The following is a 25,398-nucleotide window of genomic DNA, read 5'->3' on the forward strand; positions in this document are numbered from 1 at the left end:
AGTTCTCTTGCAACAATAGTGTGTCACTTTTCTGTATGTTTCGTTTCTATAGCAATTGTGCAAATGAGTAGTTGAAATGTGCTTATATAAAGACAATCTACATGTACTCATTTTTTAAAATATCCTAGAACAGTAGCTGACATTTGATGCATATCAGAAACATAGTTTAAAAATAGTGGTGTCCAAGCCCCACCCCACCTTAGGCTCTCTGAATCAGACAATCTCCAGAACATGCTGAAAAGCTCCATAGGTGATCTTAATGCATACCAAACACTGAAAACTATTATCCTAAACATTTCTTGGTGTTCTTCCTTTGGGCTCTTGATATGTGATATGTAGGCTCTATTTTTTTTTTTTTTCTTTTGGCCGCGCCATGCAGCTTGCAGGGATCTTAGTTCCCCGACCAGGGATTGAACCCGGGCCCTCGGCAGTGAAAGTGCAGAGTCGTAACCACTGCACTGCCAGGGAAGTCTCTCTGTGGGCTCTTGATAAATGAAGCTCTTGATATAACTTTTCACTTTTTACTCAGAGATTTTGAGTTTTTAGAACTTGTCTAGAAATACCACCAAATAAAAAGAAATTGTACTTTAATGCAATTTCTGTAAATTCTACATTTTTACTCATTATGTATGAACAATACCGATATTTAGTTTTTGGAGCATTTCTTGAGACAGTGATATGGTCTACTTGTCTGTCCTCTACAACCCCTGCCCCCCCTTCACTGAACAGAGCTTTGGTGTATTTGCTTAAGGAATTTAGATAATTATCATGTAAACACAGTAATCATTCAGAAATAGGGTATTTAACTTCCAAAGAATATACTGAAATAAACACCATGGATGTGAATCAGACATTTAGATTAAAATATCTGGCCATTATTTCAAATGCTGGAAAATTATTGAAATCAGAATACATACAGCTGTAAAGATGAATAAGATAATCTCCTCTTTTAAGTTTACAGTCAAGTGGGAAAGACAAGCCTGAATGCCAAGTGTTATAGTGGAGGAAGGAAAGAAAGGAAATGCTGAGCAGTCAATGGAAGTTGAGTGGACAGAGAAAGGGCTGTTACTCCCCTGGATAGGCAAACAAGAGGAGATGGCTAATGGGAGGAATTTGTACACAGCTGACTGAGGTAGGGAGAATGGAGAGAAAGTCTGAAAGGTGGTGGCAGAGATAGGAATCAAAGACACATCTAGCACTGTATCTATACCACCTTGAAATAGTCCTCTACCTTTAGCCTGTGCTGAAAGAGTGGGATTAGATAGCCATGTTTATAATGCAGGATCTCACACACTCAATTACAGTTGACTGCTGAAGGGCAGGGATTAGACAGCCACATTTGTAACACGATTCCATACTTGTGACCACAGCTGACGAACACCTTACCAGGGAGAAACAATTCTTAGGCCAAACTGAGCGACTTTCTTAAGAATTTGAGCTATGAAATTCAGAGACCTACTAGGTATTGGTGTACATGGAAAAGATCATTTAGATCTGGTCCACAGTCACTGAAGCAAGCCAAAGTCTAAAAGAAACAGTGAAGCAGAGAAAGCTGACCTGTAGAGCGAAGCAAGGGGATGAAGTAGGGTTTGCAGAACCAAGCGACTGAGGCCCTGTGAGAGAAGTGGCTTGGTTTCTGGCTTTGCAGCCCCATTCTTGAGGTCACACAGCTATGCTTCATTTCCTTGTTCTGGATGCCAGTGATTTTCTTACTTCCCCAGCCAGAGACTGAACCCACAAATTCCCTAAATCCACCTTTTCTTAGGCAGGCTTGAGTCAGTTTCTGTTGCGTGTAGTTAGGCAGTTTCAACTTAGAATCTTAAATTCTGATCCTCAGCGATTGAGTATATGGAGGTGCCATTAACTGCTAGGCAAGATAAGGGGGAGGTTTATGGAAGAGAAGACTTTATTTTGTATGTGCTGAATTTGATCGGTGGTGAGATACCTATGTGAAAATGTCTAGCAGTAGTTGGAAATGGGGACTGAAACCCAGCAGATGTTAAAGCTAGAGAAACAGATCTTGCAGCATAAGGCTAATAATTATTGTGATAGAAATGATTTAGGCAACGCTGGGAGATGGTACAGAAGAACAAAAGACGAGGACAAAATCTTGGGGGAAATGCATTTTAAGAATGAGCAAAAGACAGAAAAAGAGATGGAAAGTGATAATAGGAAGAAAACCAGGGTGATGCAAGTTTCACGAAGACAAAAGTGGCTTTGTACTGATCACGTGGTATAGAGAAATTAGATACGATGCAAATCAAAGACAACATTGGGTTGAGTTATTGGGTTGGGTAATTGGAGCATGAATGATCCCCTGAGAAAGGCAGCTGCAGTAATAATAGTGGGAGTAGAACCCAGGTGGATATGGTTTGAGTAGTAGATAAGACATAATGAATACTACCATTTAGTTTGAAAAGCAGAGTGCGTACAGCAAACAAGATCATTTTATCAAATATCTAAAAGGTACAAACCACTTTATTTCTTGCTTTTTTGCTTCAAACTTGAAACTTTGTTAAATGATGAGCATAATAGAGTCTGCAACACTGTAATTTGAGGCTGGATTTGAGCTGGATCTTAAAGGATGATTGCTAAGAGGAAAATGGAAGGAAATGTATAACATGTATATGATTGCAGATTTGGTCGTTACAATTCAGATGTGCAGAAGAAGGGATTTTTCCTACAGAACTCTTGCACCCAGTGGGAAGTCTAGAAAAAAATTAACTTTTAGTCCTAGGCACTTCAAAACCTAATCTGATACAAAGCAGGTAGAATTTATAATATCTTAAGGTACTGCTTAAACATTTTGAAAATTGCTGTCTTATTTCTACCCTTTGTCTTCTCTCAAATGCTGTCCACATATATGGGGAGGAGAGGAGGCTTGCATGACAAAATGGCATCAGGGAAGACACTGTCTTCACTCTGTTCTCTGGGCATCCTGCTGGCCTCTCATGCAATAGGCAACAGCTTGTAAAATATGTGATCAGGTTTTCCCTAGCCTGGTCAGAGCCCAGTAATTCTTGGCTGACCTGGCTTCACCTTAGTTCTCTTGGATGCGGAGAAGAGAGCTCTGAGACTTCTGCAAAAATGTCTCAAGCAGTCCGGTGTAAGTAAGGTTGCAGGTTTAGCACATGCCACTCCACTGCAGGCTCCAGATAAGCCTATTTCCCATTTACCTATTTGCTTCCCACTCAGCTACCTTGTCAGTCTCCCCTTGGGAGAATATAGGAACTTGTGGGTCCCCTCTGTAGCACAGAGGAACAGAGAGTAGCTTGGGAAAGCAAACTGCATTAGAAAGGTTTACTTTGATATGGCTGTGTCCTAGCCTGGGAGTATCTCTTTGAGAATCCTGTGGACTCCTACCCAGCATATTATGGAATACTTCAAAACAATGAAAGCTGAATAGACACTGCTACGTTAAACAACACGAATGAATTGCACTAATGTACAAAAGAAGTCTGACACAAAGCGTATATATACTGTATGATTCCATTTATATAAAATTCCAAAACATGCACAACTACTCTGATGTTAGACATCATGATAGTGGTTGTCTATTGGAAGATGGTTGGAGGTGGTTCTGGGGAAGCTTATGGCATTTACTATCTTTATCTGGGTCCTGGTTAACACAGATGGGTTAGCTTTGTGATAATTCATCTCGCTATTCACTTAGATACTTCCATTTAAAAGAAGTATATATTAAAGAAACTAATTTGAAGAATGAGAAAACCAGAGCATTGGTTTTTAAACTTCAGTGAGATTAAAGATGACCTGGATTGTAAAAATGCGGATTCCCCAGACTATCCTCAGAAATTCTGATTCAGTAGCTCTCACTCTAAGAATCTGTATTTTTAACATTTGCCCCGGGTGATTCTGATGCTCCATACTTTAAAAAATGCTGATTTGGTATCTTCAGTTTAAACTATCTTTACTCTTTGGACAGATGTTCAAGTGTCTGTGACAGAAGTCTGTCATAGTGTTTCTCAAGTCTGAGTTTACTGGCTATCTAATTGCTAGGAGTAGCATTTCCTCACCAGCTTAATGTTTTCCAAATGTAATGACAATTGTTAGAAATGTTTGTATTTTTTCCTATACCATGGTTTTCTTGCACTCATTGAATTCTGCAGTTTTTCAAATTTGATCAAAAGACAAAATTTTTTTAAATTTCCTATTGCATTTTTAACACTATAGACATGACCTTCCTCGGACATACAACTTTTTTTTTTAGATACAGTTAATTATTTCTAGCTATATTCAGCATGTAATAATGTAAAAGAACTTGGTAAAAAAACAGCTAGTCTTTGTATCTGCAGAGGAGAGATCTTAAAGTGGAAAGTAAGATCTGAAACATATAGAGAACAGTGGAAACTAAAGTTTGATAAAAGCTAATAACTAAGAGTAAAATAAAATTCATCTCTCTGAAAGCGTGAGAATGGATTTGGTAAGGCATTTAGGTCTTTCCTGGCTCAGTAGCTCTAGAACATTAAGTGCAAATCATGGCTTATATAATTTATTCAGATGTTCTTCCCATTTCATAACCACCACCACCATCTGTGCCACCCCCTCACCACCACCACCCCAGTTTCCCCAAGGAGTATGGAAGTGTGGTATGAGGTGCTGAATATAAGGAAAAACCTGTTAAACTTTAAAAAACATTAAGTAGTGAGTAGGGCATATTTATCTTAATTCTTTAATCTATTAAAGGAATGGACAATGACAGATGTGGGGGTTTTTTGTAATGTTAATTTTTGTGAATAAATACAGCTATGATTTGAGGAATTCACAGTACTTTAAGTGAAGGCCAATACTTTGACAACTGTAAAGCTATCACGTTTATTCCTCTCTCAACATTTAGAGATAGATGGTTTTTCCATTTAGACTGCAGAACTTAAAAGTAACCTCTTTAAATTGTTCACATAAAATTTTTTTTCTCACACTTTGCTCAGCTTTAGCAGTAATAAATCATTCAGATTAAACAGTTAAGTGGTATGTATGAATTAATTTGTGAACATGGGTCTGTAATCAAAGGATCGTGGTGTCTGTTGCCTCTTCATAGAAATTTTAATTTGAAAACAGGATTGACCACAGACAACAGTAATTGTTTGCCATCAAATCATGAAAATGTTATTGGCATCCTCCAAAAGAGAGAATTATCTTTTTTTAAAAATTCACTGGCAGCACTGACTTGTTTGGAAAGTATACATTTATATGTATTTGTATATGTTTATATATATTTGCCTGTATTTGTGAAATTGTATCAATAACCATTTGTAAAATACTTTTTCAACCTCTAAACCCCTTGACAGTCCCTGGAATCTGCCACCTGAAACCTTTTTACCACTTCATGACAACTTTCAGTTAGGATACCTATAATGACCTCTCCTTGTATGCTACTTTACTCTTTGGGTATATTTTCTTTATAAAAAGAAATTAGTTCCTTAATTTCCTTCTCCAGGTGTTCAAATTTTAGTCCCTATTTTGCTAAATTTCTTTGAAAAAATTACACTACTCAGTTTTTCACAATGGACAGTTATTCACAGTTTAGTATCTCTTTTCATTGTTCTAATTTATGAAAGAAAATTTAATAGACAATAAAATGTAATCTCTGTGAAGAGTAATAAGACAAATATATGAAAATTAAAGCTTGTTTTTCATAGATATTGACCTACTGGTACAAGAGTAAGACCTGCATTAGATGATGGGCTGCAAGCTTCTCCATAACCTGGTGTCCAGTAATAATGCCTTTTAAGGCCATTGGAGACTTCTGCAAGGTACACGTGTCCATCCACCACAAATGGCTCCACATCTGTATTGTCTGATTTTAGACGGCCCATGTGAATTAAATCTGAATATGCCTAGGATTTTTAAGAAAAACTGTATCATTAAGAAAATAGTTTATTCATTTTACAGTGCTTAAACGAATTTCAACATTCAAATTAGATGTGATAATTTATAGTTTAAAATAAAATATTCTGTATAACACTGCTGAATTTTAATATTTTCCAGGCATTGTAGTTTTTATTCATTTAATTCCACACAATGTAATTACAGTCTTGCAAAACTTATTTCTACATTTTAACGTTATTAGGCATGTTTTGTTGTTTCATGACTCCCAGAGATAACAATTCTATGTATTACCAATTTTGTGGACCAAAGGTCTCATGGTCAAAATTTTCAAGTCCTAAGGTGACTGACTGATAAATGAGGATGGAGTGCTGTTGTATATGCCCTTGAAGATCCGATGACAGCCAGGGATCCATTTTTCAGAAAAATAAATAATCACAGATTTTGGCATACAACTGTATGGAGTTCATGGACCCCCTGAAGGTAATCTTCAGATTTAGGCTTAGAGAGACCATTCCCATAGTATTAGATGCTGGCCTGGCTGGGCACTAATTATTTCTTCATTGTAGAATTTTCTTTGTATATATCTTATGGATCATTGATACCTACATAAAAGTGTCGTACAAACACGTTAAACTAGTTTGTCAGTACGGTTGCGATTATAGAGAATGGCAGAAATTAGACAGTAAAAGATTCAAAACTCTAGTTGCTTTCTGCTGTAGCTTGTCATTAGTAGTTCCAACTCAGCTCAGCCTCTAGTGTATAGAATGTGGATATGTTTTTCTGAAATCAAGGAATTTTTTTAATAGTGTACATTTTATTAGCCTTTTTAGTGATAGAATTCTGGTTAGTCTTTTGGCAATTTTTGAGAATTCTAACATATATATATATTTTTTGGCTGTCTTGGGTCTTTGTTGCTGCACGTGGGCTCTAGAGCACACGGGCTCAGTACCTGTGGCACACGGGCTTAGCTACTCCGCGACATGTGGGATCTTCCCGGACCAGGGCTCGAACCCATGTCCTCTGCAGTGGCAGGTGGACCCTTAACCACTGTGCCACCAGGGAAGTCCCCTAACATCTTGTTTTTCTTTCTTTTCTTTCCAAATGAAAACTATTTGTTACTATGCTTTTTGTGTGTGTTGAAAGCAGTATCAAGGGTTCTCTGTATTTACATAAGCAACACACCAAATATTTTGACAGCTTTTACTATATCTCTCCAAATTCTGTGTCTTGGTTTAATTATCGAGTAGCAGATTGGAGATTGTGCCACAGCAAATTTAAAATAAATCAACAATTGTGATTTAAAAAAACTTAACTTTGGAGAAATTGGGACTGTGTAATTCAGTGATCTTTATACTAATATGTAGTATTTGATATCTTTTCCTATTTCAACCACAAAACTTTCCAGTAGCTAATTTTTAGGACTTAACATTAAAATTTATCAAAACTGCAGTGTCTCGTTATGCTTTGTAATCATGTCTAAGGCATCTGTATATAACATCTGACGTTATAGGGAAAACCCCAGAAAAAGCCTCAGTGAAGAAAAAAACTTACCACACATGTAGCTTCATCAAATTTGTTTCCCCAAATGTAGATATTAGAGAGTGTGGGATTTGTTTTCATTGATTGTGAAAGTGCAACAAGTCCTTCTCCCTCTATGTTGTTGCTTACTACTGACAACCTATGGAAAACCAAAAAGTAATAACCCTGGAAACCAACAGTTCCACAAAGAATGCATAAGCTAGCAACAGCATTTATTACACACATTTTATTGTGTTAAGTCTTAGCATTAAATACATTTAATGTATAATCAAAATATTGACCTAATAATTCCTAAAATCCAAGAAGCTTAGTTTTCTAGTTGGATACTTCATGTACCTAAGTAGAGCTACCTACATTTTGGAAATAAACAGTCTATTGTTTTCTATTTATTATTCAGTAAAGGTTTGGGGTGGATTACAGATATATTTTTCAAGATAAAGTCATCCAAGTAATATTTACTTCTTTGATTCATTCTTATTTTAGAGTCTTGATCATATTGAATGATTATAATTTTTCTGTTAGAATTCAGGATAAAATAAGTAATCAGAATTTTCTCATTAATTTTAAGCAGTCATAACTAGAATCAATCTAATTTTTAAAAGACATTACTTTTGAAAAATAGAAGAAATTGAAATGTTTCCTGTAACTTAATATGTCAATTTAGAAACTGAGTTTTCATATTTCACCATGAATCTTAAGAGGTAAGAGGTTTAAGGTTAGTATTCTAAAAAATTTAAGTTTTTCTGTTATTTTGGTTAAATATAAAACCATACTAACGCTTTAAGAGTCCTGTTGTGTGAAGCAAGAGTGTCACTGAGATAGTTTGCTCCTGCATTTTCTATTCTGTTAAAAGAAAGATCTATTACTTCCAGGGTAGTATTGCTTTTCAGTACATCGGCCAAACACACCATTCCATCCTGAGTTATTTTATTGCTGGGAAAGGATAAATATGTAGTTATATTTGGAAATATGAAGTATTCTTTTATTCATAGAGATAGCATGCTTGAAAACATATAGTAATAAGTACTTTCTATTTTAGTTGAGATTTATTTTAATCACTCAATTTCCAAAAAATTTAATAAAAATTTGCCATAAAATGTTGCTTCTATTCTGGTTTACATATTTAAATTGATCTCAAGTTATTATATCGGTATAAGCCGAATAAATACTAAGGCTCAAGATAAAAAGTTGACAACAATGGTTGTATTTTCTAATTTTTGGAATTAGTGTCTAACAAAGAATCTTATCTACAGGGAATATTTACAGAGATTATTCCCATGATTTAACTCCTGAATTAATATATGTTATCACTTACCAGCTTACATCAAGGTAGCGTAGGCTTCTGTTCAGATACAGTGCATCACATAACTGTTTCATACCACAGTTTTTTATGTCATGCTTACACACGTGTAGTTCAACAAGGCACTGATTTTCTTTCAACATGTGGCCTAGATGAACTGTGGACTCTTCCTAAAAATAGATAATCTTTTTTCTAGAATATAATTTTGAAGCAGTACATGTTTATTCCAAACATGCAAAGTTATTTAAATTAGCTTTTAAAAAAGATTTTATCAGTTAAGACGATTAGTCTACGATTTGCAATTTGTTTGGCATGGCTTTTAAAAAAAATCATTTTGCCACAAATATCTTTACTGTCTTAGAAACAGGCAGCAGGAACTTGTAAAGTGCAGTGACTAAGTGATTTAAGAGAGGCTGGTTAAAAAAAATCATTACTAAAAAAGCAACAATCATCTCAGCAGGAAAAATAAATCAAAATAATTGGTCCCATGATTGAGCATGAGGGAATTCCCTGGTGGTCCAGTGGTTAGGACTCGGAGCTTTCACTGCTGGAGCTCAGGTTCAATCCCTGGTCAGGGAACTGAGATCCCACAAGCTGCACGGTGTGGCCAAAAAAAAAAAATTGAGCATGGAAGCTCCTTTACTGCTGTCCTCTCAAGACCAGGTGTTCTTGCCCCTTACATATGTTTCTAAACTTTGCTCTTGATCTCCACTCTTTGTAGTTTTTAGACTCCCTCCCTCCCTCCCTTCCTTCCTTCTTCCCTCCCTCCGCTGCTTCCAGGCAAAAGGTATGTAACCTCAGTGAGGATCTGAACACCAAGCACTTTAAATTTTTAACAGAATCAAAGCATGTCTTAAAATGAATGGGCCAAAGTATTTTATGATAAGAAGTCCTGATGCATTATTGCTGTTTTTATAAGTTTTATAGTCACTGGAAATGCTGATCATGGATAGCCATATATGCTCGAATTATCTAAAAGTACTTTGAGAAAAAATAAAAGTTAAGTAAAATCATATAGCAATAGCAGATTGTACATGAGCTTTATAATAAAACTGTCCAAATGCTAGCTTTACCTTGTACTAACTTTATCACTTTGGGCGAATTATTTCATCTAGCTGAGTCCCAGTTCCCTTTTCTATATAAAATAGGTAAAATTTTACTGCCCTCACAGAAGTAAATAAATTAACAAAAGTACCTGGCACAAAACTGGTGTTCTATAGAAAACCACAAAGCATTTATTATTGTTCAATATTCTATAATACTGTATCTGATTTAAGTTATTGCTTTGACACTGAAAATACATATCCAGAGGGAAGCTGTAGTCTGAAATCTTAGATGAGAACTGACCACTGAGAGGTCCAGTATTGCTCTGCATAGTGCCTGGAGCAGAGGACATACTCAATACGGATGTGATGTATGTCTTGACTGCATTTTTAGGTCAAGAAATTTGAAAGAGGGACCATCCTTATTAAGAAAGGGAACTAGTATCACAGATAGTAAAGGGTTTTTGTTGTTTGGTGTTTTTTTTTTAGCTCCACTCACTCAGTTTGTGGCTTAGTTTGGCCTAGGGTGGCACCTAGCATCAGCGTTTTTCTAAGCTCCCCCGGATAATGAACAGTAAAACCCTTAAATGAAATAGGTTTGCTGGCTTGTATTTGGGAACAGCAGGTATGAGGAAGCACAAGAGGATTCTACTCCACAACCATTTAAGAGAATAGTACTGTCAGGGTTAGAAGGTGGCGGCTGCCTGGGAGAGGAATAGAAAGCAGGCTAGTTTAGTTGTCTGCCCAGAAGCACCAGGCTAAGAGCAAGGTCCGGGGCCTGAGAAAGAGCCCTGGGCTTTTTTTTTTTTTTTTTTTGGCTGTGTTGGGTCTTTGTTGCTGCGTGTGTGAGCGTGGGCTTTCCCTAGTGGAGGCCCTGGGCTTTCAATAACTATTCTCAGATGGATTTAGGAGTAATGACACCACTCAACATTTAAAAGAGGAATTGTGCTTCTAATATAATTTCATATAGTTTAACATACTTCCTCAGGGATTTAATCCGGAAAAGTTTGATTCAGCCTTCAAATCTCTTAACATGTCCTCAATCTGAGAAGCTTCCTTGCCACCTCTCATCCCCCTGCATTGATTTCTATGTCTTTTCTCCTGCTCCCAAGGCACCCTGAGCATATCACTCTCCAGACTTGTGGATCTTCCTCCATGTGGACTGAAAAAAAGCTCTTTGAAAATTAGGGCTATGTGCTTTGACATTATCCCTGGCACCAGCATTGTTTCTTGTTTAGGGTTGCATTCAAATATTTACTGAGTGAAGAATGAGAAATGAAGCAATTTACTGAATGCTTACTTTGAGCCAGGTATTTTGCTGGTCTTTAAAGTAGGTTTTTCTATTTGAGGATTCTGGTTGTCTTTTTGAGATTAAATTTGTAAACATGAAGCAATTAACATGATGTAAAATTCCAAAATTTTTCGTACAGCAAAGTACAGAGATAATTCAAAGGGAGAGATCTATGTAGACAACGAATGCAAAATATACTTACAAATATGAAAAATATTTTTAAAATATGGTTAATTCTCAATTACTCATACTAATGGGGAACAGTGAAGTAGCTGATTTAAAGACGAAAGTCCTTGAACTTTTTCTTTTAGTAGATATTCTGTTTTTGTTTAGCCCAATAGTAAAACGAGTTCTTATTCCCTAGCATTTTGCTGATAAGAGAGGAGAGCCACCTAAAAGAGTGTTAAGGGGCAAGGAGAAGCCTTGAGAGTTGGAACCATGTTTTTACTGTCTTTCTGTCTCTAGCGTGCAGCTTACCTGAAGCACCAAGTCCAGACCTCCCAGACTGCTATTCATATGCAATTTGCCGTTATAGCTCAGGATTTCAAAAATGTAATGGTTCATCACATCAGTGTAACAAGAACAAACAAATCACAAAACAGTTCACACTGGGCTCTTATAATCCTCCAGCCTTTAAAACTTTCATCATTTATGCTTTCATCTTAAACCCTCTGCCCCTCACAGGTTTACTCACTGAGAATGAGCTTATAAGAAAAATAGACGACATGTTTTCTGTTTAAATAAGCAACATCTAAAACCATATTTGTAAAACTCTTACCAAGAATTTAAAATTTTCCTTTCAAGTTTTTTCTTTGTAAACAGTAGTTTACAGTTCTAAAAATACAATGCATTCATGAATCTTGACATAACCTTCAGTAAGTAGTACCTTTGTTTTATTCACATGTAGCCTTATTAACTGCTCACTTTGAATACATACCTGTTCACCATACAGTATAGGTCGGTTTAGGTTTAATCCCTTAATTGTTTGGTTTTGAGTTAGGACTGTAGCGAATGCTATCACACTCTGCATTCCCTAAAAACAGGTAAATTCATTAAGGAAACTGACAAAGTATATAAATTAACCCCTAATATTTCAAGATCAGTAATCTGGAGTCTGACAAATCAAAATTGTGTTTTTAAAAAGTTTAATTTCCTGATCCTTCAATTGTAAGTTGATCAAATTCAGAAATGAATTGTTACTGTGTTATTTTCTCTCTGCCCTAAAATCTATAACATACATGGGGAGTTTCTTAAGGTTTCAGTATCCATTTCCTCCGGTGTTTACCTCTAGGTTTGCTCCTAACCCCTCAAGGTTCTATATGATGCACAGAAATACAGACATACAAGTGGATCCCAGCTAGGGCTCTATACTACTTATAGTGTATATCCTTAATGCAAGCTTTCTTTTACATTCATACTAGTACTTTAAGTGTGTGTTTGTGGCAGGAAAGGGTTACTAATCACATTTTTCACTGCTCCCACAGGCCTCCCTCTACCTTATTGGAAGGGCCTAGTCCTCCGCCATCTCTGTGATGCACACACATCTAGTTGTTATGCCAGAAAACGTGGGCTTTTTTCCACTTCACCAGTCAGCCCTCTTACTCTCCTATCAGTTGATCAGCAAGTCTTACAGATTCTGCCTCCAAAAGATGTTTCAAATTAGTCCATCTCTGTAGCTACCACCTCATCGCCAGTCTTCATCACCCACCTGAATTACTGCAGAAACTGCCTAAGTGGTCAGTGGGCTTCCTCTCACCACCCTCTAATTCCCCACAGAGAAACAAGAGTGGTCTTTTACAAGCACCAATCATATCATGTCACCCCTCAAAGCCTTTCCATAATTTGCATTTAACTCCCTTTGTGTAGCTACTCTGGCTTTTTAGTTCTCAGACTCAGTATTTCATCATTCATGTACTCCCCTCATGATTTTTGCCATATCTGAGTATCAGTTTTACTCTTTACCTAATACTTTTCCATTAAATCAACTCACTTTTCATTTATATTTATTTTAAAACTGTGTCACTACCTTAAATGGAAAGCCACAATCCCTTGAAATAAATAGAAAGCATTTGTAAAAATAAATATGTATTAAAATTACCTCAGATTATGTCAGTCAGTATGCTACCCATACCACACTTGGGGAAGCACTATCTTAGAGTCTGTGTGTTCTGGACCCCCTGCCTGGAATGTTCTGCCATGGACCCTCTTCAAGGGAGCTCTTTCTCATCCTTCACGACTCCTAAGTATGACCTCCTCAGGTCTTCGGGGAACCATCCTATCATGCATATTACCTTCTGCCCATTATCAGAGTACTCTGCCAACTTTGTCGCACTTTTCTCTAACTTACTGATGTTTTCCTAACTAAAATATAACCTTTATGAGGGCAGAGACCATATCTGATGCACTCCTGTATCCTTAGAATCTAGAATTGTGACTGGTATGTGTAGACAATACTCAGTTGACCCTTAAAGGGTCAAGGATCAACTGTGTACCTTGGTATCCATGGATTCAAACAACCTTGAATCCTGTAGCAACTGTAGTATTTACTATTGAAAAAAATCTGCATATAACTGGACCCCAGCAGTTCAACCCGTGTTATCAAGAGTCAACTGTATATCGAATTAATGCTTTCCCAAGACCATACTGGCTGCATCTACCCCCTTCTTAAGCTTTAGAGCCTATTACCCCAAATAGCCTCCTTGGCTCATCTTACTGTTTTCCTGTCCCAGTAATTTTGCATTAACCTATTAACAATAGGTTCCTAACAGTAGGCCTGAAGGTTTGAAGGCCTGTTTGAGAAAATGAAGCCTAGAATTTGAAGACATGTAAAACAGAAAAACTTCTCATTATCAGTCCAGATGAAGGCTCAGAGCAGCTCTTAGCATCATCTTAGGTTTTATGCTATAACATAACTACTCACTGCAAAATGTTTCCATGAGTAAAAAATTTATATTATACGAATGAAGCAGTATTTGTTTAATTAAAAGGAACATAATCATCTTCTTTAGAAAATCCCATACAAGTTAAGAAGGGTAACAGATGGAAGTTTAGGAAGATTTTTATCACACTGGATATTCTTCCATAATATTATTATAATCTGATTCTTATTTAAAAAAAATATTTTCTCTGATATTAGACCTTAGAGACAAGCTTAATCATTCATAAGCCTGTCATTTAGCTGGTCTCTGACACTTCTCTATGCTAGTTTCCAGGGAGAATGATCCAATATCTGAGTGACTATCTCATACCCAATTTAACTCACCAGATCGCAGTCACCCAGATCTAATTTCTCTAAGGATGAATTAATTTGTAGCGTTGCAGCAAAAAACATTCCACCCTTATTTTCAATCTTGTTTCCAGTCATTCTTAGGTGTTTCAGAGTTGTATTCTTCTGAAAAGGAAAAGAGGCAAAACTTGGTTAAAATTTTAACTCACAGAATTCTCTTTAGATTACATGAGTTAGGAGACTCTATTACTATTTGCAGACTCATCAGGTTTTCATGGAGATAGAACAGGATATATTCCTTAAAGGTAACATTCAATTTCCCATAACAGATAAAAATCTAGTTTAATAGTTTAGTAGAAAGAATGCCCAGGAAATAGATACCAAAATAATGACCAGTGAATGAAGCAGATTTTAATAACTTTCCTTTCATTAGAAAATCTATAAATTTATCTTCTAAGAAAATTATACCACCTTTTAAAATTGAGATGAAATTCACATAACACAAAATTAACCATTTTGAAATGTACAATTTGGGACTTCCCTGGCGGTCCAGTGGTTAGGACTCCATGCTCTCGCTGCTGAGGGCCTGGGATCAATCCCTGGTTGGGGAGCTAAGATCCCACAAGCCGCATGGTGCAGAAAAAAAAATAAGCAGGAAAATGTACAATTCACTGGATTTTACTACATTCGCAGTGTTGTGCAGCCATCACCTCTAGCTAATTCCAAAACATTTTTATCACCCCTAAAGGAGACCCTGTACCCATTAAGCAATCACTTCACATTCCCCCATATCATTTTGAAAGTGATACAATTTCTCAGACATTTGTGAAGTTTAATTCCTTCTCTTATTTCATTTCTTTTGATAAATCTTTCACAAAATTACAGACATTTCATTGTCCTAGTGAATAAGTATTTGGACATACAAGTGTAAGTAATTATCTTTAAAATTAAGTCAAACCCCTTTAAGAGTGGGAAGAAGGCAAGGATGTCCACTCTCACCATTTCTATTTGACATTGTACTGGAGGGTCTAGATAGGACAATTAGGCAAGAAAAAGAAACAAAAAAGGCATCCAGGTTGGAAAAGAAGTAAAACTCTTGTTTGCATATGACATGATCTTATATGTGGAAAATTCTAAGGAATCCACCAAAAAAACCCAAACCAAACCAAAACAAAAGCTGTTAGAACGAATAAATGGGGAATTCCCTGGCAGTCCAGTGGTTAGGGCTCCGTGTTCTCACTGCTGAGGGCCCAGGTTCAATCCCTGGTCGGGGAACTAAAATCCCACAAGCCGGCGGAAAAAAAAAAAAAAAAAAAAACTAATAAATGAGTTCAGCAAGACTGCAGGACACAAGATCAATATATAGAAATCAACTGTATTTCCATACACTAGCAATGAACAATTTAAAAATGAAATTAAGAAAATTCCATTTATAATAACATCAAAAAGAATAAAACATTAGGAATAAATTTAACAAAAGGGCAAGACTTGCACATTGAAAACTACAAAGCATCAAAGCATGGTTGAAAGAACTTTAAAACAACCTAAACAGGGACTTCCCTGGCAGTCCAGTGGTTAAGACTCCGAACTTCCACTGCAAGAAGCATGGGTTCCATCCCTGGTCGGGGAATTAAGATCCCACATGCTGTGCAGCGTGGCCAAAAATAAATAAATATTAAAAAAATAAAAAACTAAAATAAAAACAACCTAAGTAAATGGAAACACATCCCATGTTCCTGGATCGGAAGACTTAATATTAAGATGGCAATATTCCCCAAATTGGTCTAAATATTTAAAGCAATCCCTCTCAAAATCCCAGTTGCATTTTTTGCAGAAACTGATAAACTGATCTTAAAATTCATGTGGAAATGCAAGGGACCCAGAAGGACCAACACAATCTTGAAAAAAGAAGAAAGAGGACTCACTTCTTGACTTTAAAACTTACTACAAAACTACAGTAGTCGAGATATTGTGAGAGTGGCCTAAGGATAGACATATAGATTAAAAGAATAGAATGGAGAGTACAGAAATAAACCCTCACATTTATAATCAACTGACTTTCAACAAGGATGTCAAAATTAATAGGGAAAGAACAGTCTTAACAAAAGGTGTTGGGTCAAATGGATATCCACAGGAAAAAGAATGAAATTAGACTCCTACTTCACATCATATATAAAAATTAACTCAAAATGTATCAGAGAACTAAATCAAAGAGCCAAATCAAAAAGCTGTTAGACGAAAATGTAAGTCTAAATCTTTATGACTTTGGATTAGGCAAAGTCATGAAGTTGTAGCCTTCTTAGATACATCACCAAAAGCCCAAACAACAAAAGAAAAAATAGATAAAATGAATTTTATCAACATTAAAAAATTTTGTGCTTCAAAAGACACCACTATGGAAGTTAAAGGCAACCAACAGAATGTGCGAAAATATTTGCAAATCACGTATCTAATAAGGGACTCCAGAAAGGGCAAAAGATTTGAACAGATAGTTCTCCAAAGAAGATACACAAATGACTAATTAGCATATAAAAAGATATTCAACATCTTTATTCATTACGGAAATGCAAATCAAAACCACAAAACCTCTCCATACCCACTAGGATAGCTCAAATCAAAAAGACAATAACAAGTACTGGTGAGGATATGGAGAAATCAGAACACCCATACACTGTTGGTAGAATTGTAAAAAGGGACAGCCACTTTGGAAAACAGTTTGGCAGTCACTCAAAATGTTAAACAGAGTTTCCAAATGAACCAGCAATTTCAATCCTAGGTATGTACCCTAGAAAACTGAAAACATACATGCACAGAAAAATGTGTGCAAATATTCATAGCAGCATTATACATTATAGACAAAAAGTGGAAACCCAAATGTCCATTAACTAATGGATGAACAAAATTGATATTTCCAAACAATGGAATATTACTTGGCAATAAAAAGAAATGAAGCATGTTACAACATGGATAAAATTTGAAAGCATTAAGCCAGTCACTAAAGGCCACATACTGTACGATTCCATTTATAAATGACCAGAATAGGCAATCTACAGGTAGAAAGTAGATGTGACTGCCAGGTGCTGGAGAGTGAGAGAGAGAAGCACAGAGAGGGATTACTAACGGGTACAGGGCTTCTTTTGTGGGGGGGAATGTTCTAAAAACAGTGATAGTGGTGATGGTCACATAACTGTGAATATAACTGACTGTTGAACAACACAGGGGTTAGGGGCGACGACCCTCTGTGCAGTTGAAAATGAGTTTAACTTTACATTTGGCCCTCTGAATCCGAGGTCCTGCATCCTCAGATTCAACTGACCGTGGATTGTGTGGTACTGCAGCATGTATTTAGTGAAAGAAATCTACATACGAGTGGACCCATACAGTTCAAACCTGTGCTGTTCAAGGGTCCACTGTATTCAATATACTAAAAAAACATTGAATTGAACACTTACAAAGGGTAAATTTTGTATATGTGAATTATATCTTAATAAAGCTCTTTATTTTTCTCTATTTTTTTAACTGAAGTATAGCTGATTTACAATGTTGTGCTAATTTCTGCTGTACAGCAAAGTGACTCAATTATACACATATATACATTCTTTTTTTATATTTTCCATTATGGTTTATCCATAAAGCTGTTTATTTTTAAAAATGAGTTCAAAAGTGCTCATGTAATGTCCAGATTTTAATAAATTGAAGTGAAATAAAAAATATACATTCGCACAATATTAAAATAAGTTGACTTAACATTTGTTTCTGTTGGTTCCAAGCTAAAACTAAAGAAGTTAAAATTCCCAAATAAAATGTTAGCTTGAGGTATACGAATGCTTACATGTAGTGCTTTAGCAATCAGTTCTCCACCTTCAGGCCCAATGTCATTAAACATAAGGTTTAAGTAAATGAGATTATGTTGTTTCTAAAATAAGGAGAGAAAAGAAGCTATTACATATGTATTATTAAAAATCAATAATATGTAAGAGCTGCTTTTTAAGTAAAAGTGTTTACCTCCAAAAAAAATCTTTATAACCAGGAAATTTCAAGGTCCAGCAAAAGAAAGGACCATTAAGGAAAAAAATCAACATGATCATTTAAACAAATATAATGGCAACATAAAGAAAAGAACTATATTCATTTTTGATCAATGATTCAAAGTATGGATGTGCTTTATGTACTTAACCATAGCATATGAGTTTGCAAAAGATGACTTAGGAGGCTCTAGGTACCAGCTCTACTGAGACCAAATACACAAATGGGTTTTTAGTATATTTCAAGTGTTATAAATATGGCACAGAGTCAGGACACTTGACATTTTGCAAAACTAGTGTTTTGTATGTGTGTCATTAGACTAGGTGATTTCACCATAAACAGAGCTAAGAATATTTTGATGATGATGCTTTTGCAGCATTTTTATTTGTGGTTGATGAAAATAACTTGGTTACTTCACTTTTTTTTTTTTTAATCTTCACTCTGTCCTTACATTGTGTGCCATTTCATGGACATGAGAATTTTAAGATCATTTTAAGCTCATTAGAAGCACTTGTAGCAGATGAGAATGGAACAAATAGGAAATTAAAAAGCCAATTTAAGGGAAGAATAAAAAACGATATATGCAGCTTTAAACATTTTATTTTAACTGAAAATACAGACATACATACATATGTGCCAATCTTCTGAGGTTGAAACATAGCCTTTTCTTTAACGACACCTATTCTGATTGGTGGACCACACTGTCTTTCTTAAATAAAATGCAACCATAAAACAGCATTTCACCTTGGGTATCTCCAAAGTGAAGTCTGCAATAAAGGGTTAGCTTAGCAGACTAGGGGTGCTGAAACCCTGCACGTTCCAAAGAAAGGGCTGGTTCTTAACTGGGTCCTGGGAAAAAAAAAATGAACCAAGAACATTTTGTAGTAAAATAATACCTGAAGCAGTTTTGCAGCATAGGATGCGCCAACATCACTTATGAGGTTATATCTAACATCCAAACCTGAAGAACACAGATGAATAGAAGCTGATATTCCTTCTAGTGAACAGTTAAAATCAGGAAAATGAAAGTTGGAAGGAACGATTCTTAAGGAGACATACCATTAATATATGGATTATTCTTTAAAATTCTGCAAAGAATCCAAAAATCTTCACCTGTTACTCTTTCTACTGGCATTAAGTGACAGTTACCAGCAACATTTAATGTGATTCCTGCCAATCTGTTAAAATATAAAAAAGAAATCCTGTCAAGAAATAAAAGTATTTTTCCTTCATGTTTAGTAACATCATGGATAGCATTTACTGGAACCAAGTATGTACCACAATACAGATTTATATCAAGTAACTTAAAACTACTGAATATTCTACAGCTTTTGCAAAGCACTTTAATATATGCATAGTTTAACTTCTCAACCACAAGAAAACCAAAGTATTCCCACTTGACAGATGATGACATTGAAGACTTCAATGATTTGCATAAGTAAACTCAGCTCACAGGAGTTAAGGACAAATCTGGAACCCAGACTTGGAGAATGCTGGTCTAGTCCTTTTTCAGTAAACTCCACTACCTCCAAGACCTAACTATGTCAATCATCTATGCTGAATCAAAAAGTATGTCCACTTTATCAAGCATTTGCACATGGCTTTCAAATCACTCAACGTTCCAGTATTTTCTCACAGATGAATATCAGTGAATGTTACTGATGTAATCAAGTATTTGTCTTCCTTACCCCTTTTCAATTTCTTCGTCCACTTCTTGGAGTATATGCAATATAAAAGGTTTAATTTCCTGGGATTTTTCCATACACAGCTCATAATAATATTCCTGTAGACCGCCAATAGGTTCTGCAGCTTTTGAAAAATAAATGCATTACCCTTCATCACATATACATTATCCCAGGTGCTTCCCCCCTGCCAAAAAAAAATTAGACTTCTTTCAAAGATACAAACGTGTGCGTATAGAGTTGAGGGCAGGGTGAAGAAAAGGAGATAACGTTAAGAATATAGAAAGGGAAGAAAAATAAGAAGGAATGGGAGAGAAGAAAAATGCTGTTTGGAGAACTAGGGCCATAGAAGTACCCACTTGAGAGTGGGCAGACACTAACTTCGAAGTGACACAGAGGGAGAACTAACCTCTGTTATGTAACAGGCCTGGCAGCTGAGGAAAATGATGTCAGAGAAATTACGTATTTTGCCTAAAATCATACAGATAATAAGGGCAGAGTACAGAATCATACTGACTCCAAAGTCTCTTCCTACTCTGCTATAATGGGTTAGGGTGACTCAAGGTTGCTTATCATGGCTTCAAACAAAGACAATTTTATCATAGAGTCTAAACTCAAAAGGGATCTGAAAAATCACCAAGTCCAATAGGCTTCTTGGAGACCCTCTATACCATGCACGTTGATGGCATTTGAATACAGCTCTGTCTGTGCTTCCTAACACCAAGTTGAGGCCTAGCTCACAGAAGCGCTTCACCTACCCTGGCCTTCCATTTCCTCTTTCTAAAGGTGATTTTCCCTGTCCAGTCCTTAATAAGGAAGACAGAAACAAAACAGGAGTTAAGAACTTGTTCCGCTGTTATACCTGCACTTTTCCTTAATGGTCTTATTATTTTCAATATTACTTTCTTTAAATTTTTATTGGAGTATAGTTGAGTTACAGTGTTGTGTTGGTTTCAGGTGTACAGCAAAGTGAATCAGTTATACATATACATATATCCACTCTTTTTAAGATTCTTTTCCCATATAGGTCATTACAGAGTATTGAGTAGAGTTCCCTGTGCTATACAGTAGGTCCTTATTAGTTATCCATTTTATATACAGTAATGTGTATATATCAATCCCAGTCTTCCAATTTATCCCTCCCCCCCTCCCTTCGTCTTCCAATTTATCCCTCCCCTACTACTTTAAAAGCATCCTTTTTGAGGCCCAGGCCTTCTTGGGTAGAAGGTATGTTGACACTTTTCTTAGAAGCACACACCACTGTCTGTATTTTCTGTCCTACCTTTTGGGTATGTCTATTTAACAGTACATGCTCAGAGATATCACTACTCAATCAGCCTGAGGTCTTTAGGATCCAGCTTCTCTAAGTCTCTACATCTCAAAGATCTTATTTGCTGAGTGGATTTCTGCACTATATGAACTAAAGAGTTTGCTAAACAAATATGCAAAACAAGATTTAAGATGAGGAACATCATATTACAAGTGAAAGCAAATAAACCTTCCTTATAGTTTTTTAAAATAAACTTAAAAAAAATAAATTTAGGGGACTTCCCTGGTGGTCCAGTAGTCAGGACTCTGCGCTTTCACTGCACTGCAGTGCAGCCCAAATAAATAAATAAATAAATAAATTTAACCCACACTTATTTCAGATAACTTGAAAATTTCAATATCAAAAAGAAAATAAAGAAAAGAAAAGAAAAGAAAAGAAAAGAAAAGAAACATTCATCAGCAATCCCACTACCAAAGAACCACCACAACTGAGGTCTGGGGGTATTTCTTCCCTATTATTTTTCTTTTTCTATATCCTTTTTTTCTTCAGTTAACATTGTGAGCAGCTTTCCCATATCATTAGATATTCTCTGAAAAATTTTAATGTCAGCATAATTTCTGTCTTGTGGATGGATGTACATAAGAAACCTTTCACTTACCAGATATAAAATAGATAAACAACAAGGACCTACTACATAGCACAGGGAACTATATTCAGTATCTTGTAATAGCCTATAATGGAAAAGAATCTGAAGAAGAATATACCTATATATATGTATGTATAACTGAATCACTGTGCTATACACCTGAAACTAACACAACATTGTAAATCAACTATACTTCAATTAAAAAAAATTTTTTAAAGAAATCTTTCACTTACTTTAGGAAATTTTCATGTATTTAAATAATACTTTAGCACAACATTTCCCAAATTGTGTTGTGGAATACTAATCTACAAGATGATCAACGATGCTCTAAATAGAATAGCTTTTACTGTCAAATAAGTTTGGGAAATGATGAATTGAACAATGCTAAACAGATTCCTACCTACAACACTTCTCAGGACATTTAAAACTCTCAGGTGCTCAAAGATTCCTCAGATTGTTGAGCCTGGCGGGGAGGGAGGTTAAAAATGCTCCCAGACTTAGGACTTTCGTGACCATGGTTAACATGGAATGCAATCCAAAAAATGCTAGTTTAGCGTCCTCAACAGAAAACAAAGCAAGTAGATCTCAAACGGATTTACTTCCTGGAGCTGGGCTCCCACTGGGCTTCTTTCCTCTCTTCTGGCTACTACTTTCCTCGGTATTAAAAATGTTAAACAATATTTCAGAAATAGAGACCTGATTGAAATAAAGGCGTGTTTATTTGGGGTTTGTTAGGACTGCAACCCAGGAGACACAGATCCAAGAAGCACTTGAACTGTGTTCCACCAGACTACAAAATGGTGGGGGCTTATAAAGGCAAAAAACCCACAAGGTTACATAAATTGTTTGTCAAGAATTAGGATTGGAGCTGGCAAGAAGTAAGGGTGCTTGGTAAGCAAGGATTGGTTAGGAGTCTGAAACACTTACAAAATTGCAAAGGTGGGGGTAATTTGAAACTACAAGGTTGCAACTAGCAGCTGCTAATACAGTTCAGAGAAAATTCAAGCTCTCAGTGATGAAGGAATGCATCTGAAATCATATCCACAATGGCCACTTGGCTCCATTTTGCGTGCTTGTACCACAGTTACTCCATTTTGATTTTTAAACGATCTTAAGTATGTCATCAAAGAGAAGAGAGGATTGCCCTGAGAATTTCCCTGACGTTCATTCTGCCTGCCCTCAGCTGGCACAACCATATCCAGGACATGCAGACAGATGTCAGACTTACAGGTCATGTTTTTGTGAAGGCATGAAGGAATCTTAGATTACAAGCTACATATAGCTAAAGAAATTTGCAAGAATATTTGTATTTAATTACCTGGCCATGGATGTAGATTATTTTAAAGCTTCAGCTATATCTTTCTGTTACTCTCTCTTTTATTTAAAATTCACCTATTGTATGTCAGGATTCTATGGCACCAATAATTTATTTCCTATAGTGTATTCATATTAGGAGAAAATAATAAACCAGTCTGCAAATTGTAAAGCAAAACCTAGGAATAACCAATTACACAAGAAAATGTCAAGACTCTAACCTGGATTTCATTTTTAATCCACACTGGGTCTTGAATTCCAAATAATTTTTACTTAATAGCCTGTTTAAAAAATTCTAGTTAAGGCTCATTTTGGAGGTGGTTCCCAATGCCCTTCTATACTGGAACAGCCAAGTACTGGGAAATCCAAGGGTTGAGGGTGTCATACTTGGGTGCCTATCCAAAACGTCTGTATGACGCTGAACAAGTTACTTAAATTCTTCTATCTTAAATTTCCTCTTCTGCTAAAAGCAGAGTATATCAATGCTCATCTCAAGGTGCTTGAGGAATACGAAGGCTTCTGGCACAATTCCATATCTACAACACAAGTGTCCAAAATGGAAATTGTGGAGGGAGAGGGCGTTCACACTATACCTAACTTGCTACCGGATAATTCATGGGTGCAGAAATACTTAAAACCGAGCTGGCGTAGAGGTGCAAATAGCGGTTTCCAGACCCTCTCGCCCACCTGGGCCCTGCTCTCTGGAGACTGCACAAAAAGGGGCCCGAGAAGTATATCCAGACAACCTTCTCAGAGACCGTAAGAGCAAAACGACACACACGCTTTAGTACTTCAGGACAACCCACGGCGCGAACTGCGTACCCGCTGCGGGAACTTGGGGCTCCGCTCCCGCCTGCGTTTGGGGGCGCCCCGAAGTTCCGGCCACAGCTGGGGTTCCCAGGGGCACCCTCCCGCCGGACCACCTCTGGCCCGAAGTCTGCTCGGAGGAATCGGCCTGGCCCCGACGGACCTCGCGCGTTTCGTCCGGGCGAGGCCGGCGCCAAAGGACCCCCTATTTCTTACCGCTACCGTCGGCCGCAGCCCACGCCGGAGTAGGGGTCGTAGATGGGGCGGAAGGTGGGGTCTGGGACTCAGGCCTGGCCTCCTGCGGGCTGCGTTGCATGCTCTCTGCATCCAGCGGGCCGCGGCAGCGGCGTTGTCATGACGACCGCGCGCGTGCGCCAGCCGCCCCAGGCCGCCAACGATCTGCGCAGTGAGCAGATCCACCGCACGACCCCCAGCGCCGGAACCAGCCGGCTGTGGCGACCTTCGCCATTACTCCCTTGGTCCCTGAGGCCTGATTGGGCGGGCAGTGACCGCCGATGCTATGGAGGCTCTTTGGTCACCCCGCTGGGTCCAGGTCACCTGCCCTGGGTTAAAGACACACTGAGGGAGGGCACCCTGGCTCCTTTTCAGGGAGAAGTTCTCGAGGTTTAGGGGGCACAGCTGGTGGGCTAGGGCCCGGGGATACAAAGACGATTATGACACGGTCCTTTCCCCAAAGTGTGCACATACCTGCGGAGGCCAGGCGCAAAAGCACAGAGTGGCACTAACACGGATAGGGCGCGGAGGTAAGGGAGCATAAAGGGGCTTGTCGATCAGTCTTATGGAGGGGTGGGGGCATCAGGGAGGGCTTCTTGGAAGAGGTATCATCCTGACTGGCCCGGGTGAACCTGCCAGAGGGCAGAACTGCTTTGTGCGTTTCTGGAGATGTGCAGGTTCTTGGGGCTGCCCAGATGAGCCCAGACTGTGTCTGTATTGGGAGCAAAGGGGGAGCTGTGTGGCAAGTGAGGCCAGATCCACGTGGAGTCCTGTGCATCCTCTGAGAAGCAGAGCTGTTATGGGGCAGGGCGCTGGGAGCTCTCAGATGGGGAACAGCTGATGGAGGATGGATTTGACACGACCTAGGGGAGATGCAGTATGAAGCAGCTCAGGAGAGATCATAAAGCCTCAGCTAAGACTGGAGTTTGGGGAATGAGAAGGAGACAGAACCCAGCGATAGTTACAGGGTAACATGGTCAGGATTTGGTACTTGGGCCTGGGGGAGGGAAGAAAAGGAAGGAGGGAAGGAAGGCCCTCTATTTGGGGTTACCATAGATCAAAGAGAAGTGGAAGGCCCCTGTAGAGCAGTGGTCCCCAACCTTTTTGTCACCAGGGACCGGTTTTGTGGAAGACAATTTTTCCACAGATGGGGGGGAGGCATGGCGGGGTGAA

The 25,398-nt window shown here is 37.6% G+C and overlaps 1 protein-coding gene across 1 annotated transcript; it reads right to left on the minus strand.

The window, feature by feature from the left end:
• Positions 1-33: 33 nt before the first annotated feature.
• LRRC34 (leucine rich repeat containing 34) lies at positions 34-24,291 on the minus strand. The gene is made up of 11 exons (XM_081235046.1): positions 24,208-24,291; positions 19,961-20,081; positions 19,332-19,450; positions 19,169-19,233; positions 18,079-18,162; positions 14,283-14,411; positions 11,958-12,053; positions 8,702-8,856; positions 8,164-8,319; positions 7,399-7,525; positions 34-5,855 (listed from the first exon to the last, which is right to left on the minus strand). The coding sequence occupies exons 2-11, from the start codon at positions 20,032-20,034 to the stop codon at positions 5,652-5,654; spliced, it is 1,209 nt and encodes a 402-aa protein (XP_081091172.1). The 5' UTR covers positions 20,035-20,081; positions 24,208-24,291; the 3' UTR covers positions 34-5,651.
• Positions 24,292-25,398: the final 1,107 nt, after the last annotated feature.

The sequence above is a fragment of the Mesoplodon bidens genome, assembly GCF_964165515.1.
Source record: "Mesoplodon bidens genome assembly, chromosome: 5".
In the NCBI taxonomy this organism is placed as follows: Eukaryota; Metazoa; Chordata; class Mammalia; order Artiodactyla; family Ziphiidae; genus Mesoplodon; species Mesoplodon bidens.

What these genes read in the sequence shown, in the direction of transcription:
- LRRC34 (XM_081235046.1), bottom strand. Translation starts at nt 20,034, where the DNA reads ATGGAAAAATCCCAGGAAATTAAACCTTTTATATTGCATATACTCCAA. An exon ending in GAATAATCCATATATTAATG is followed by an intron (nt 19,234 to 19,331) that starts GTATGTCTCCTT and finishes TGTGTTCTTCAG; the next exon opens with GTTTGGATGTTAGATATAAC. An exon ending in CTATACTGTATGGTGAACAG is followed by an intron (nt 8,857 to 11,957) that starts GTATGTATTCAA and finishes ATCTATTTTTAG; the next exon opens with GAAGAGTCCACAGTTCATCT.